This window comes from Echinococcus granulosus, assembly GCF_000524195.1.
Source record: "Echinococcus granulosus chromosome Unknown EG_S00002, whole genome shotgun sequence".
Taxonomy (NCBI): domain Eukaryota; kingdom Metazoa; phylum Platyhelminthes; class Cestoda; order Cyclophyllidea; family Taeniidae; genus Echinococcus; species Echinococcus granulosus.
Genome location: NW_020170382.1, coordinates 1585382 through 1602710, shown reverse-complemented (window position 1 = coordinate 1602710; position 17329 = coordinate 1585382). Strand labels below are relative to the sequence as shown.

Genomic DNA, 17329 nt, shown 5'->3' with positions numbered 1-17329 from the left:
GTGTGCAACACTACAGAAAGAAAACGTGTGCTTACTAGCAAGCAATGAAGCTCCGTTCAGGACTGTCTAGTGCTCTACCTTCATTTGAAGCCTCAATGCATAGTCAGCTGCCGTGCCTCAAGACCACAGCGACCCAAATTAGGGGCGGTCAAGCGAGTGCCCTTATTGCTGTTTATTAGCAGGTAACTCACAGCTGCCACAGGAATTTGTGTAGCACACCAATTGAAGAGGGTAATTCCTATGTCCTTGTTTGCTGATGTTGCAGTTTTTTTTTCATGCAAATTAAGCACATACAACAATGGTTATAGGCCGAATCTGTTAGCTCGAATGAGGACGGGAAATTATGATATAGGGGTGTGTCAGTTCTGTGTTGTAAAATTTGGAATAGGCAAGAAGTGGCTATGTTCGTATTTTTCCGTCCACGTATAGTCGAAGAATATCACAAATAACGTAATTAAAAAATAATTCTCTTAAGATGTTCTGAAAGCTGACGCCATGTTGTGGCCCTGGCTTCTACGCGCTGTGCGATATGCGAAACCGGCAGCAGCAGCACATGCCACCGGACGTGCAATCAATGCAGACAGACGTGACCTGGTTGGCAGCAACCGCTTTATCGTCCCAAATACATCATATTTCACTCTTTCATCTCGTGGATGCAGTAAATACAAGAATTCCTATTTTACTTTGGTATGCTAATTAAATAGCCGTATCTCAAATAAGTATTTTCGGGTGCCTATTAGGAACAATCTAACTTGGTGATAACTTTACTCTTTTAATCTCGAAGCCCAATTTTTGAGATCTTCGAGTACAGCTTAGGAATAGCGTCGGGCAGTATCAGCACCTCCTCGGTCCCAGTCGATGGCCTCGCTTGAGGATACACCAAGTTAGGAAGTTGTAGAAATCCTGGAAGAGATAAACTGTAGTCCCAAGGTAGTGAAGAATTTCAGTAGTTTTTTGTTTTACTGCTTTCAGAAGAGAAAGTAGTAACAGTTAAAAAATTAATGAATGTTCCCTGATTGTATGGAATTTCAAGTATCAGAGGCCACACCTTTCAGACAATATCACAGAGCACCATTAGGGATCACTTTGTCTTGAAGATAGTGAAGAAGCCACTTGGCATCTATTGAGGCGCAAATATCAAGAGAAATCACTGCTCTCCTTAAACGGATTGCAAACAGCCACTCTTGATGGTTGGATAAGTGTGAAAAAAAACAATTCATATTGGTTGTATCTTTGCCCTCAGTTTACCGTAGCATCCAAAGTTCACGTATGCATGGAGACAGGTTTCTGTGATAAAGGTACTCAATGTCCATTCTCGCTACCTTGAACCTATTAGTGCCACGACTCCCAGATCATCGTGGTCAGATCATTGCTTATCCGTAGAACTGAAACAGGAGCTTCCACCTTTCGCATCTTCGTGTCACAGAAATAATACGCCGGAAAATACGTGTCCGTCAAAAAAACTTAATAACGTCACCCATCAATCATGGATGGTGTTTACTGGGGTGCGAATAGTATCGTAAAATTGTTAGCCAAACCTTCATAAATTACAAAGAATTTGCACAGCGTAGAATGCGGTAAGATTCTTTATTCGTTATCCTCGAAACTCGTTCTTCAAGAAGGGTTTCGGGATATGGTACGATGTTGGTATTGATGGTGTCCAGATAAGTGCCCCTTTAAATCTAATGGAGCTGATTCATGTGGCGAATTCTAGGGGATTCCTTGTCTATAGGAGGCCTCTTGCTTGTTTATTTCAGTAGATTTGACCGTGGTGGCAGAAGAACCAAAAGCATCATAGGTTTTTGCTAGCCGAAGGTCCACCGCAGCATCCCACGAAATGAGCTACTTTTATGCAAAAGCCAAGTAGCTGACATCTCCTTTTTCTCCATACACAAACCTCAGCTCCAAACAAGCAACTCTCACCTATAAGCTCATGTTGATTCATCGCAAAAGCAAACATCCGAGAGTTTATTTGAGGATGAACTACGCTGTGGTCCACTACATTCAACCGCATTGTCAGTTATGGTAAAGGGATTAGACTTACTTTCATTTATTTTTCAACGAGGCCCGATTTGTCAATCGCTTTTGCGAATCCCCACTCACAGGGCAAAAAAGATGGGCTGCAATTCACACTCCAGCAAACATTGCGAGCTGCAAAAATAGTCAACAGCCTCATTCGTCTTTGCCAAACAATTATTCGTATACTGTTCCGGTTGTCATCTCCCTGCCATGTCCCATTAAAGTCGCTTAGTGTACAACAGATTTGTGGACCGTCCCTCTGTTGACCGACTAACAGGAGGGTAGATCATGAGAAGCAAATAGCTTCGTGAACTTGGTTTGACTTTAGTTGTAAATGTTATATTTCACACGAGTGAAACCTACTCGTGTATATGGTGAATGTAGTTTGCATTATCGGCAATAAGGTAGCTTTTTTGTCCCACACTGCCCAAACGGAGGAACCGAGGTCAAAAGCAAGTATTTGGAGAGTACACGAATGCCGCACTGTGCAGCGGTGGCGGTGCAGCTACAGGAGTGATATCGTGGGTTAAGTGGCCACTTTGTATCATAGGTACAAGTAACCGGTGTGCGGACGACTATTGTCCAGGTCATTATTTTCACTTTAATCATCTCGCCATACGCGAGTCATCTGCAGTCAAGGGCGCCGCGATTGTCTGCGAGGACTAAGGCCACGCCTAGGGCACATATGTGATCTTGTTGCCCTATCCACACAACCAATTTGCATGCCTATATCCAAAAGGGTCTGGTGAGCAGAATACGGCCCCACAAGTATGTAAAGGCAAATGTAAGCGAAAGCTTCTTCTACATACTAGAAACGAAGGGAGCAAGAATGAGTATTTATGATATGTCTAGGTAAAACTACCCATATAGGTGGAATTATAGGTGTGTAAATGTAGTAGAAGGGTTAGAACAAATGTAAATAACTAAATGTACGAAAGAAGCCACGTTCAAAGGCATGAGATTTGCATATGAATGAATAATTAAGTTATTGTTTCTTTTTGTTAGGTCATCAGCGCAACAGTAAGAGTAATTCAACTCAGATTGACCTTGGACTTCGTGATTCTTGCGGCATTTGTAAAACTACTATATTCCACCGACCCTACGTTTGGCAAAATGAACAGATAATTTATGCGTAAGAAGGTTTAGAATAAGACTACAAATCGAAAATCAGATGATAAGACACAATGGCAACAAAGATCTCAAAAGGTAGTTTGAAGTGTGAAGTATTCCATGTTCCGATGCTCATTGCGCCATCTGCTTAATTCACAGTAGTTAGTAGTATTACTGGACGAGATGTACCGCTATGTAACTACCCAAAACCAAAAGGCAGGAAATAATGGAAAGGGCATAGATTCGAAAACACCACTGCACCAAAGAGCGGATACATAAGTGTGTAGTTTAAGTACGAACGTCATGCTAAATAGTGAAAGCAAAACCCAGCGCTGTCTCCATTGCGCAGTAATGCTCCATACATCTGAGAAATTCTCAATGAAAGCCAACTAATTACCAGTCCCTATTTTTTCACACAAATACGAGTTGTTTTTCCGCCTGGAGGCATTCAGAGACCTCCATATTATACAAATCAGCCAAATATCTGTACATTCTACGCATAGTACACAACGCTCTTTTTCTTTATTGAGTTGTGCCTTCGTTACATGATCTCTATGATAAAAGAAGTTTGCCTAGTTTACCCAAATATCTGTACATTCTACGCATAGTACACAACGATCTTTTTCTTTATTGAGTTGTGCCTTCGTTACATGATCTCTGTGATAAAAGAAGTTTGCCTAGTTTACCCTCCTGACTATACCAAAAAAGTCAATCACTAAGGTTACAATCCCATCTGATACTTGGTTCCGCCTTGCTGTGAGTGTACAAGAAAACGTCAGCCAACGACTTAGCGTACCGTAGGGGTAACATTGGTATAACGTCCTTTAGACATGCTAGTGCAGCAAGCAGCTGTTAGGCGATACTAAACTTGATTTCCCGAGGACAACATATTGAGTTAACTCTTAAATGGAATTAAAGTGCTTCAGGAGCATGATTTAGGTCATGTTTAGATGTTCAACTATAGAAACAAACAGTTACTAGCAGTTCTAGTGACTCTTACCAAACATCCACCGTTCCCTCTGATTCGCGTCGGGTCCCGGAACCTTACGACGCGAAGGATCGAGGGGTTACTGCACTTGACTTTGTATAACGGTCCTTTGTACGCTATTATGCGACCTGTGTTTACCTACTAGAGTTGCTTGGAACTGAAACTAAGCAATAAGAGAAAATAAGTTCTATTCCGCTTCTTCTTCGGTCAGGGAACAGTTTGTTCGTACTCCGCTTATGACATGTATACTTATTATTAAAAGCAATGATTGGTGGCCATTCATATTCAGTGTTTAGCGTCCACAAGCAGGCGAATCTCAGTTCGGTTAACTAAACACAAAGTACAAACTTCAATAGTAGATTAAAAGACACAGAGGTCATTGACTAAATTCGATCCAAAGCACTCAAATGCCCAAAATTTGTGTTTATTCGCATGATGCTGCATGGCTATTAAAATCTGCGGAAGGTTTATTTCACAACCGGCAAAGATATTAGCAGGTAATTTATCCAGCGAAACACTCGTTTGCTCCATCTAGCTACAAAATAAAAAGGCATCTACAATGTGGAACTGCTATAGATAATTCTAGGGCTTTATCGGATGCCTGAAATTATGGGAAAAATAGAATTTTAAAATTACTTTAAAGTTCTTCGAATAGATGGTAAAAGCATTTCATCGATGGCCAGTAAAATCCACACTGCGCCTGCGTAAGCCAACTGAGTTCGTTAAAGAGGTGAGAAGTAAAAAAAGTATTGTACAATGGTCTTTTCACACTATCATCATTGGTTAATCCTCAGAAAACTAATAGGGAATAGGAAGTATTTACTACTCACTGTGAATGGATATAGTGCAAGATTCTCTTAGGCGTACAACGGCTTTGCGTGCTTTATCGGCAGCTGCAGGTGAACTGTAATACGTTGGTTTCTTGTTCGGTGGCCAGCTTTGGTAAAGGGCCACTCCGCCAGCCATTGTACCTCGCCGGGTTGGTTGGTCTTTGGGCCATGCCAGTAGCCCTAATTCCTTCTGTATGCCAAATATATGTACTCTACCAGAGTGTTACGTCTTTTTGCGTCTTTAGGCAACTCTCAGGGCGCTACATTGGTGGATATTTATCCTGATTTCTACTCCTGGGTGATAAGACTTAGTGGGGCGGAAGTACATATTCTGCAGATAGGAGAATCGGTGATGACACCAGACAGAAGGGCTGAAATTGACGTCTACTTTCGGCAATATCCCAGTTACCTGTTCTGCAGGAAAGCCATTAACATCTGAATCGACGCTGGTCATGCACCGTCTGGAGTAGCTTTTTTGCAGAGTTCCCCTACCGTACTTGCACAGAGCCCTTGAAAGACTGAGCTCGCGATACCTCCTCCATTTCCTTACCAACTGGACAGAGCCAGGACAAATATGACTGGGCAGTTCCGAAGTGCGAACAACGTGACAAGGAGGAACAGATGCAAAACCCTTCCTCCACAGACCTATGATAAAACCCGTCTTTCCTTGTACAAGTCTGCTTTGAGGCCAACGTTCCTACCTCTATCTATGGACACGCATGATGGCCAGCACAGTTCTCCGTTCCTGAATCCAGTTCCCAAACCAGACGAAACTCCAGGTTCAGTTGATTTGCCGAGAGGGATCAGTAACATTGCGGTCAGTCGCACGGAAATTTGATGACTGGCACTACCGGCTCGTGGGCGCTTCCTCGCAGCACCGGCTACGTTGTGATGACTGACGGGGGAGATTGACCAAGGGGAGCACCGGTAATGGTGCTCAAAAGAAGAGAGGGGCAATGTAATACGTTGGTTTTTTGACTCACGGTTTTGGTTAAAAGCCACTTTTAACTTGGTCGTTGTACCACGCCGGGTGGCTAACCTTCGAGCCATGACAGCAGCTCTATTCCCTTCTGTACGTTGAATATGCATATTCTGTCACAGTATTACGTCTTCTTTCGTCTTCAGGGTGGTCTAGGGGTGCTACAACAGTTTCTATCAGTTGAGATCACAGCCTCACATTTGCGCGTTAAAAATGAACATTGTAGAACGAGTCCTGTCCAGCAGAAATAATTTCAGTCACGGATGACTACTGGCAACTCATCGATGCACTGATGCCAAGTTGTCACCAATAAATCAATTGTTTGAGGCAGTCTATGTGCCAAAGAGACTGTTTTCGTTCAGCATTTCACTTGAGTTGAGCCTGTTTCTACTACATTTTTCGGAACTAACTCCGTAGAGAAGATCGTTCACATAAACTGACAAAAGCTAAGAATGATGTGACGGCTTTAATTGCCAGATTATAGTGTTAAATCCTACACAACTATTAGTGTTAAAAGCCAAAATCCGCTAATAACTATATCTTAAACGTGTGAGCAAATAACAACAATGCCAGGTCAGGTTTCCCAGTAAATCGGCGCGGGAACGGCACCAACCAATGGCACTAGGCAAATCTCACCCACCCAAATGGAACAAATTTAATGTACGAAGGCGCACACGACCTTCACACTAGCCGCGAGCTATTATCAAGGGCACAGACGGTCAGACAAACTCAACCTAAATTATAGTACCGGCCAAGAGTAAATACAGTCCCTGCTGTTGCGTGCGGTTATGGGGGAGGCGTTGAGCATTTGCCCACTGCCTTTAAAAAGTGATTCTTTCCACCATTAACTATCCAAATTGAGCGTTGAGGTAGCAGCCACAGCCACCCGGCGAAGGGTTCCCACCGAGCTCCGGTGGCCACCCCGTCGAGGCGTCAAAACACTGAAGGTATGACGTATATACAAGCATGCATTTCCAAAGGACACGGTGTAGCAAACAAATACTTGAATAACGCGACGCTAAGTAGTACATGGTTGATAGCGATCCTCCATCCGGTAGCAGTGATAATCAACAATTGTAGTAATTCAAATAGAAAATGCATGGTAGGCAACGACAGCCGTAGAAGCAAACAGCTGCAATGCCGCCTCATACTTCACCCGCCGCTTCACAGGGCGAAACCGACCCCCGTTTACTACTACCTTCCACCACTTGCTCCGCATCTTCGTATATCGTGCTTGTATTGTCCTCTCCGTCATCATCATTACCGAGTTTGTCATCAACATCTTCGTCCTCTGGGGTACCATTAACATCTTCCTCCCTATCCAGAGTCGCGAAGTCGTTAGGACTTTCATCAACACTATCATCAGGGGAATCATAACCAGCAGCAACCTCTCCATCGTCACTACCAACGCGTCCGTTAGCAGTTTCATGTATTACAGAGGATTCTTCAGTCTCAGTAGTAGCGGTGGTTTCAGCAACTCCACTCCCCTTCAAGGTAGTAGTGGAACCGGGAAGGCGTGGCCTTGCTTGGTCGTGGACGTGACAGACCCAGCGGCAGCGGAAAATTAGAGCAGCGGTCATCTTGGTCATCTGCACAGGGTCGGAGGAGCACCTCTCAAGGACTTTTAACGTGCGGAGCCACCGGCTTGCATCCAGTTCGTGTACGCGAATGAGCTCTTTACCGTCCTTCGTTGAGGTGTGATCCAGACAATATGAATTGGGACAGCGACAGCACATTTGCAGAGACGGATTTCCACAGATGTCACAGAAGTGCCAAGGGCAGTGCCAATCACCTGACAAGAGGAAATGATAATTACACTACACTACACTCCACTACTATTTATAAGTTTTTATTTATAGGTTACCTCTGGGAGGTGTGCTCAGACCTAGGCAGCCAAGATGATACACTCTGGGGCATGAGGCTCTGTTACACACTATCATCTCTCCGCCGTCACCGCAGCTGAAATAAAAAGGTAGAAAAACACAGAAAAGTTTGGTTGATATAGATGGAAAACAAAACGAGACTTCAGAGACCCACTAATTGCATTATTTGATGGGTTTATTCATCGGCAAGATTATAATCAAGAATAATTCCCAGGAGCTAGCTCGAGTAATTCGCTACAGTATGAAAAATGAGACTTACCGGAAGCAGTACTCCTCGTGAAGAGGCTGCGTCAAGCGTTGAGTGACAACAACTTTGGGTGTGCAATGGGTCGGAGTCGCGGGTGTGACCGTGGCTGGAGCCGGTTTTTCTGTGGCTGCGGCTGAAAGCAGATGGTGCGGAATGGTGTTGCTGCTGCTACTGCGGCTTCCAGGAGGCAAGTTAGGCTCCAAACTCCGTACCGGAGGTTCTGACGGTGGCGGCATCGACCGCTCCGTCAGCGATCGTTGCGGTGGCGGCGGCGGCCCCATCGTCTCCGGCCTTCGCAGCATCTCTGAAAGCCGGCCGCTACGCAGCGAACGCTCCGACACTGACGATTGTGGCTTTGGCATTGCCAACGCGGCAGAAAGCCTGCCTTTTCGTTTCTTCTCAGTGGAGAGGAACTTGTGTGGCAGCCTAACGAATCCATCACAGGCTTCGGAGCCACAAACACAGACATTAATGGCGTTCATGAAGTAGCAATCGAGTAGTTGAGCTTCTCGATAATCTATCGTCACTTCCTCCTGCTCCTCCAGATACCTCGTGGCGAAGAAACCTTAAAGGGTGGGATTTGTGGATTTTTTGGGGGAGACGATGCTTTACGTCTATTACTCAGGAAGAATTAAATAAACCTATCCCCTTAGGGACAAATTTAAAATAAAAGAATCTGGTACCATCAACTGGGTCCTACTTTCATCGATGCATGAGATCGTCATTGTCAAAAAATTGAAATACCCACATTTAACTGTCACAAAAGTAGTTTAAGAACTAACGAGGATTTTATTACACGTGCCCTTACGTTGCTACACTTTTTCGCCTGAAAGTTCTGCTCACCAGCAGCACTTAAACCCATTAAGGGCTCACAAAAAAACTGCTGTTGAAACGGGATGTTATTATGATCAGGGAGCAAATACAGCAACCGTGCCTCCTCTTTCATTAAAAAATCATGTAAGTAAACTCTGTAAGATATTGAAAAAATGGCGATATTTTCACACCATCCTATTAGCAAAAATGTAAGGTAAGTTGAGGAAAATAGACTGAAAGTAAGACTCAAAGACTAGTGTGATAATCCTTGCACCAAAAGAGCTAGTTAAAATCCGTTACATGAAGGATTTCGGTATTAAAAACGGAACTAAAAGGCATCCCAATACGACTCAGGATACAAATAGATGGGGGAATGGTGTTATTACAGAGCACAAATAAATGGTTTTATCAACAGTATCTACGAAAAGATTGGTTACTCACAAATACAATATCTCCACCAAGTGATTAAAACATAGTGTTTTCCGACAATGTTTATCTTCCAGGCGAAAAATCCAGCTTTGTTAGAGAGCAGGTAGGCACTTAAAAATGCAGGAATATACTCTTTCTCTCTAAACAGGGAAGTCAGGGTATAAAATGACTGTTCTAGCGGAAGCTGTGAAATTGTCTGCGCTACTACTGGCGTGGTGGTCACAGGCCTTTACCGGACATCAGTGGATCAATATTCACGGTGATGACATGATACGCTATATCGTGTGGGGTTCTAGTCATCCAGTCCCTCTTCCAAGTTATGATAAAGCTCACATCCTCTTAATTCAAGCGCTTTGATACTGTTACAGAAGTAATTCGATTGATCTACAAGTAGAAGAACCATCCCTAGACCACCTATGTTTTGATCCAAAGGGAGGATGTGAAAAAGGTAACGAGAGACCAACCCAATCGGAGAGTGCCATCGACATTGTAAACCCTGGACATGGCATTGGGTTCGCAGGAGTGGTTCACGAAGCGTGCTTCATTGCCCACTTGGCTGGCATCGATGACGAGGGCGGATGTGAAGCGTAGAAGGTGGGTGGAGGGCAGCAGCTCCGAGTTGTGCGCAGTGGCCGCCGCTGCGTTGCATGCCGCAATGCCTTTGGCCAGTCGGCGGTTCGCCTCCGCAATATTGATCACCTCGCCCACGTACTCAATCACCAAAGCGCCCTGACAAAACAGGGTAAAGGATCAGATTTGACACCCTTGATAAAAGGTACTTTAAAGGTTTTCTGCGGCCTCTATGCGCCTTAAAGTTTGAAAACCACCAGAGTCGGGATGGTCATTGACGAGCAAACGTACAGCCGTCTCTGAAACACTGACAACATTCAAACTTCTAGCACCGTACCTTGCTTCGAACCTTCAGTAGACACGAGTGGATATCCAGGAGTTATGCAAATTCGCCTTTGCTCGCAAGAAACCCCATCACCACACCCCTTTCGAACAAAAACTACTATCATTTACTGTAGTGAATAACAACAACTAGGATGAACTGGCCCGAGACATACGTCGGACATTACGAATAGCATAGGACACAACCGGGACCTACTACCGGATGTAGTACCGTCGCATTAACATCCATTATTTAAACCGCAAAATTAAACATCCGAATTCAAGTCGATTTAAGTAAAAGTGCTGAACAAAACAAGCAGAAGAGTTCTACCTTGGCCACAGGATGCACCACTTTGAGCCCAACGCCACGATTGGTTGTGAGGAGGAGAGAGACTGCAGGAGGGTTGCTAAAGTTCCGATTACCGCAGTTACCTGATGGATCGCGTGCCATCACACTGCAAACCTTAGGGCTGCATTCGATGCCCCCCAGAATGTTGCGACAGTTAGTGTCCACAGAGCATCGCCAATGTACCCTTGCTTCAACCTCCCTGTGTCCACCACGCCTCGAGTTCTGTTGGTCCTCTTCCTCTTCCAGCTTCCGCGCACATTCGCACGGTGTGGTGGGGAGAGTATGTTTCGCCAGCTAAATGGGAAACGAGAAGCAGTTACAGATAAACTAGTTCCTAATTGATCAAATGGTAGTAATGTTGAAGAAACGTACCATTTCTTCATCTGACGAAGCATAGACATTTGAGGAGACGCTCTCAAACTTGACCATAGCCTCATCCAACGCCTTGGCCTCGGTCTCGGAATGGGAGAGAATACCCACGGCTGCAGCTGCCTCGAGCGTAGAAAGGGGTATCAGCTGCTCATCCGTCAGTACCTCCGTCATCATGGAGACCAAACTGAGACCTCGCTTTAGTAGGTAGCTTACGTAGAGTCGGTGTACCTGGGGAGCCTCACAAAGAGCTAGAGGAGTCAACGGATGGGTAAGTGTTAGTATATACAACTGCTAGTTCTATGAGATCATTTGGTAAAATGCATTCATGAAAAAAAAAATGGAGGGAGAAAACGTGTCGATAATTAATTTGGCGCAATACCATTGCCATCCTCTGTAAAAAGTAAGTCTAGAGTTGTCCCAATTTGTCCTACCGCTTCTTCTGCTTCCAGCGTCATTTAATCGTCAATTTTCTGTCATTACCACCATTGTTATTTCCCCTTTCTATCCTACTAGCACCCCACGAATTCCCCTTCACCACGTCAAACTGTTTAACAATCAACGAAACCAGTTAGAACGAAAATCTTAAATGTAATAATAAAACAGAAGGCTTGAGGGAATCGTTAAATGAGGAGAAGCAATTTCGATAAGAAAATTAAATTCGTGAACCATAAACACCGTCTGGTAGTCACACACCTCTATTGAAAGCCTTATCCAGTGGGACGATGGCATTAGAAACATCAACAGCCAACAACGAGCCAAGGGCACATTCAAAAGGAAGAGTTTGGCACCGGTGAACCCAGCCATACTCGTTTGACCCGATAAAGTGGATGACAAACTCGCCGTCGGAGTGCTTGAGGCTGTAAATGTTCAGGGGGGCATTGCGACTGTGGATGATTTCACAAGGCCACCAACGACAGCTGTGCACCTTGACCCACACCACTTGTGCATAACGCGGTTGAACGCCCCATCTACAGGGAGAAGGACGCGGACGAATGAGCGCAGAAATAAGAAGTGTAGAGACGAGAGGAGGTGCTGAAACCCACCTGCAGTTGTTACAATTGAAGATGTTCTGCTTGATGATCTTCTGCTCTGAACGTGTATTACCCAGGCAGGTGCGGTGATAGGAGGTTGGACAGAATTCGCAGTTAACCTGGGGAAGAGTAGACCCAAGAAAGTAAAAAAAAAACACCACCAGTGTGGAGAATGATTGTGTGTTGCGTTGACAATAATAAAATGTAGCTGATATTTATCACCAACTCATTACACTTGAAATGTAATTTCCAGAACCAAAACTTTGGGGCAAAACAGCACCATCAAGCTTTTCCATATAGGAGATCACACATTTTACGCCTTTCTTATAATACCAAAATCACCGCCGTTTAAGTGTTATGGGAAAAAATCATTGTTCTTATTTTTTCGTCAAAGTGACTAGAGCAACAACTTTAAGGGAGGAAAGGAGAGGACAAGATGGATTACCCTGTCAGATCCACCATCGCGACACGCGAGGCAAAAAGGCGCAGCAGGGACCCTTTTGGTTGGTTTGAGGTGAGCCGGACAAATGATGTGCGATAAGGAGAGCTCACGAGAACCCGCTGGCGTGCACAGATCCCCAGCGTGGAAGACCCGAGGACACCTTTGAGCAAAGTAGCGTTAATATAGACCTCTTATCCTGCTCCCTCCGAACACTCGTAATGTAGTAGACTGGAATTGATCATGCAGGCCATTTCAATACCATACCGTTTTGTTGCCATGCTGACACCGTGAAGCTCTGCCGGAATCGTCAAGGCTATTTCCAGCCCTATGTATCTTATAAGGTACGCAGAAATATAGCAGACGCTTATAAGGATTACTAGTAAGGCATCATAAAGGTGATAGGAATATTGATTGGGGCAAATAAGCATTCCTTGATGAAATTATGCTCAATGCGGGGTGAACCGTGCTTTGCGAGAAGAAAAGCGAATCCTGGTACCGGGTAGCGAATTTTGCTCGCTAGACCCATAAAAATATGAGGCTTTTTGACAAAAATACCCGTTAAGGGAGCGCTGTCAAGCAAAGGTCGACTTACGAAAAACACTGAATCATATTTCGGCCTGCAACGTAAGGCGTTTTAGGATTCTCCAAATAACAGGTAGCACAAACGTGGGAGGGACATCGTAAAAGCCCATCTTTAAATATTACACCAGGCTGGCATTCGAGACAGTGGCGGTGATACCACTTGCCACAGTCCTGCATCTGCGAGAGGGCGCTGTTATACTGCAATGTATTTTAAAACTTGCCTGACAACTATACATCTCCTCACCCGTAGCTTCACTTTCCTTAGCCGCACCGCAGACATTACAAAGGTATTTCTTATTCTGACAGTCGTTACATGTAAACTTAGTTGGATTTCCAATCTCTAAAAAAAGAAAAAGAATAAAGGAATGCTTAGGCGGATGGATTGCATAATGATGCTCACCCCTGTCAGAAGCGGTTGAGTCTGGCAAGCAACCGGGATGCCAGTAGCGACCACAGTAACCCCTGCATTTTAGCAGCACGGAACGATCATTTGAGGTCTCTGTGCATACAAAACAGACCGGCTGGAAGCGATAAGGTCCCGGCGAAGCGATTAACCGAAGAATTTCCGCGTCCACTTTCGATCCACCTTCGGCTACCCGCCGTCTGGACTATCAGTGATTCCAAAATAAGGTAATAATCCCATGAAGAAAAAAATCATATTGTGCAAACTTCACTCATTTCGGGCACAAAACCTCCCGTTGAATACCCAGTATATTCGCTGCAAGCGCCACAAACACGACGAGAATTTAATTTCCATGCAGTAAACATATGAGCTGTTTTAGGAAGTATATGAGATATTCTTGGTCTGATACTAATTCTTCTTTTGGTTAGAAAATAATCGGCGTTATGTCTGAACAAAAAGGCATCTAGAGTTTTAGCGATCAATAACCTTCTGCGACCCAAGTAGTGAAAATACTAAACCTACAGATAATGCGTAGAATGCACTAAAACAAATGTTAAAATATAGAAAGCAAAAAAAACCCAGCACACATTAAGAACTACACCGTACTCTCTCAGCTTTCGATCCAGCTGATGAAACTGATTTCCTGGCAGATGAAGAGACAGATCCTGATGCACTAGATCGTCGTCCAGTTGCACGTTCCCTCATTTCTTCGTCCACCTTTAAGGAGAATGACATCAAGAAACAAAAATGAATTGTGCAAAATTTAAGGAAGAACCAAAACGTCAAAAGGAAGTTTTACTCCTGAAGCCTTTATTTCGGAAGAAACAGGAATGGACGACATTTGAAGAAAACTAGTAGGAATCTATTTAGGTTAAGAAAGAAAGAAAGAGAATTAGTTATTAATACTAAGCACGAAGTCTAGCAACACTTTTGTCCTTTTTGCAAAATGTATGAGCTCTGGTGAAAGCCTATGTTTTGGTTGAAGCTCATCAAATTGGGTAATAAACATGAAGCACAAAAACTCCGATATTGTTGGTAGATGTAGAACAAAAAAGCATAACATGGGGAGTGCACTGTGAGTTACGATGGCCCATAAGGATCAAGTATAATGCATATACTTCAAAAGGTTGCAAACGTACATCTGCCGTGGATTCCAAACCGAATATTGCTAATTTTTTAGACAAATATGAGCGCTGTGTGGCAAAATCAAAGCCAGACCATTGAATGCGAAGTACTCTGTCAAGTTCAGCTTCGCTAATATTAGGATTTAGCTCCAGACGACGAGCTTTCTCTGTTTTCAAAAATGTGTCAAGCGACTCAGCCTCCTCTTCAATCGTAAGTGGAATTCTCTCCACATTTTTTAACAACATGGCTGAACGTAGAGTAAAGGAAAAGAGCTTACCCTCTAGTTCAGGTGCAGCTGAAGAAGTCTTAGGGGGATTGACAATTCGATCAAAAAGCCGGATTCGCTCTTCTAAGGGAAGCTGGCAGGCAGCTTTGGCTTCCCTACAAGACTCTTCCCACTTGTTCCTCTGGGAATTGGGAACTTTTAACTCGTACTTGGAGCCCTGTGACTAATGACACAATATACGAGACACGAGTGTACGAGACATACTTTACGGAGTTTTGCTAGCTGGGACTCTAATTTACATTTTGAATCGTATGGGATGAGATTAGTTTCATTAATCCATGCGCGCTCCGCAGTCGGTCCGAAAAACTGAACATGGTACTTTGAAGTGGTTTTCAGATGTTTAGCATAACCATCCCCATCGGGACTATTATATATCATACAAGGCCACCATGGATAAGTGGCGACTTTAGCCCAGTACATACGACCTAAGGAAAAATCGGACTGATCGTACTCCATCCGTGTGGCGGCTAAATACAGACATCTCACCATACCATTTTTAAATAGAGCACTTACTAAACGTTAAACTAACCAATGGACACTCGGCATCCCGGCTAATGAAAATATGCTAAATTTCGGTGCGAAATTTGTAACAAATTAATTGCAACAAAATTATAAGTTTTTAAGCTCATTAGCAGTTTGAGGCGGAAAATTTTGGTCAAGGCAAGCCCAAAACTTTAGTGCGAATAAATTCTTGTATATGCAAAATTTTCCTGGTCTTCATATAAAGTTTAGTTTGCATGTCTTTGTTACGCAAAATAGTTCAAGGAGATTGGTTCTGAAGCCTTCTACAGCAAACATGGATAATTAATTAAGACACTTGTTCCTGTATCACCCTCATTTCATGCATTCGAAATGGTCCAACAAATTGGTGTTTTACTTTACCATGTGTGCTTACCGTACTACATCCGGCATTTTGAATGATTGTGGACTCGCGGGTGGGTTTACGCATCTTAACACTTTCGGTCCTCCTAGTTTCCTGGGTATCTACTTGTATGTATTTGCTTTATATTTCGACGGGTAGATGGCTGATGCTCTTTAGTTTTTTTTGGTGCATATAGGCCTTCTCGATTAGCTACCAACTTTTAATAATAGCTTCTATTCAAGGAAAATTTGTGCGTTATAGGCTATTCGAAGCACTGAATTCTTGTCAAATGTCACATACGGTGGATATCGTTATCGGTGACCATTTCAAAGTACTGCGAAACAATGGGCAGTTATGTAGGTGGATTCTGTTCCCATTTCACCCTAATAGACCCTGCTTCCATTGTCGAGACGCGTACAACGGACATTGGTCAAGTGGAATACTTTGTTCACTACTTGAACTGTATGTCAAAGAGTCCTTTATTCCTTCAACCCTTCTAGTTGATCGCCGCCTTGATGAGTGGGTATCAGTGGATCGCATTGACACTACCTCTAAGTTTGTCGTCCCTGCTCCTTTTGATGGTGTTTTGCTTGTTCCCGGTCAGAATGATGGACGGCTTACTCGCCATCAGAAACGCCGCTACGAGGAGATGAACACCCCGCCATCAGTGAGTCCCTTCCTGCAGGTTGCGGTCGATTCAAATCAAATCGTTTCCCATTGTTTTTATCACTTCCACTCCCCAGGAACTTGACCCTGCAAACACCATTACAGAACGCCTAGAACGCGAGCATCAAGAGTTCACTCGTGTCAAGTTCATTGACCAGGTTCATTTCGGCAAGTACGAGATTGGTACTTGGTATTTCTCGCCCTATCCTGACGAGTACAGGCGGCTGAAATGTTTGTGGATCTGCGAGTTTTGCCTCAAGTACATGAAGATGGAGAAGACGTGGGTGCGTCATATGCTGCACGAGTGCAGACAGCGTCAACCGCCGGGGCGAGAGATCTACTGCAAGGGCTCTATTCGGGTTTTCGAAGTCGACGCTTCTAAGGAGAAGGTAGGATGTTCTTTTTTCATCCCTTCAAAACTGTGGCGCTTGCGTGTTCCTAGTTGTACTGCCAGAATCTCTGCCTCCTTGCAAAGCTGTTTTTGGACCATAAGACTCTCTACTACGACGTAGCGCCCTTCCTCTTTTACGTCCTCTGTGAGGCTGACACTGACGGCTGCCATGTCGTAGGCTACTTTTCCAAGGAACGTATTTCGGTAGACAACAATAATCTTGCGTGCATTCTCACGCTTCCGCCCTTTCAGAGGAAAGGTTATGGCAAATTTCTCATTACTCTCAGTAAGTCTGTCAAATATCGGAAGCCCAATCTCCTTGAGTGCTGTCATTTTACTAATCATCACGAGTACCTATTGTTGTCACCAGCTTAAGCATGCATTTTCTTTTATGCTTTTTTACCACTTAAAAATAGCGATAAGCCAGTCAAAATAAACAGTGTTTTCAAATGTTTATGAAGTAGATCGTAGCCCAGAAAGCTGAGAGATCGTGCAAAACAGTGAAAGTATTGTTTTAATTGTTTCATGTTGGGCTTGTTAGTCTTGACCACAAGTGAGCAAATGCACTAGTAAAAACTATAAAAATAACCCTTAAGTAGGATTTTGATTACTAAAGCAAGTATGGCCCCTC

At 43.9% G+C, this 17329-nt stretch overlaps 2 protein-coding genes across 2 annotated transcripts in view; one reads left to right on the top strand and one right to left on the bottom strand. All coding sequences in view use genetic code 11, as the record gives it.

Moving 5' to 3' along the window:
• Positions 1-6774: 6774 nt before the first annotated feature.
• On the bottom strand, positions 6775-15268 carry EGR_00536 (Histone-lysine N-methyltransferase, H3 lysine-36 and H4 lysine-20 specific; the record flags this gene model as incomplete). Its single annotated transcript, XM_024489785.1, has 15 exons — positions 6775-6867; positions 7078-7718; positions 7791-7885; positions 8069-8621; positions 9763-10027; positions 10521-10832; positions 10911-11158; positions 11604-11878; positions 11954-12060; positions 12387-12543; positions 13200-13305; positions 13366-13573; positions 13975-14085; positions 14508-14942; positions 14984-15268. The coding sequence occupies 15 exons, from the start codon at positions 15266-15268 to the stop codon at positions 6775-6777; spliced, it is 3891 nt and encodes a 1296-aa protein (XP_024355782.1).
• Positions 15269-15662: 394 nt separating this feature from the next.
• Positions 15663-17329, top strand: part of EGR_00535 (putative histone acetyltransferase MYST1) — a gene marked incomplete at both ends in the record, with an annotated part of 11743 nt that continues 10076 nt past the window's right edge. Inside the window, 5 exons of the mRNA XM_024489784.1 lie at positions 15663-15714; positions 16032-16103; positions 16142-16308; positions 16385-16696; positions 16750-16984. Of these exons, the coding sequence (XP_024355781.1) occupies positions 15663-15714; positions 16032-16103; positions 16142-16308; positions 16385-16696; positions 16750-16984 (838 nt within the window). The remainder of the gene's footprint in view (positions 15715-16031; positions 16104-16141; positions 16309-16384; positions 16697-16749; positions 16985-17329) is intronic.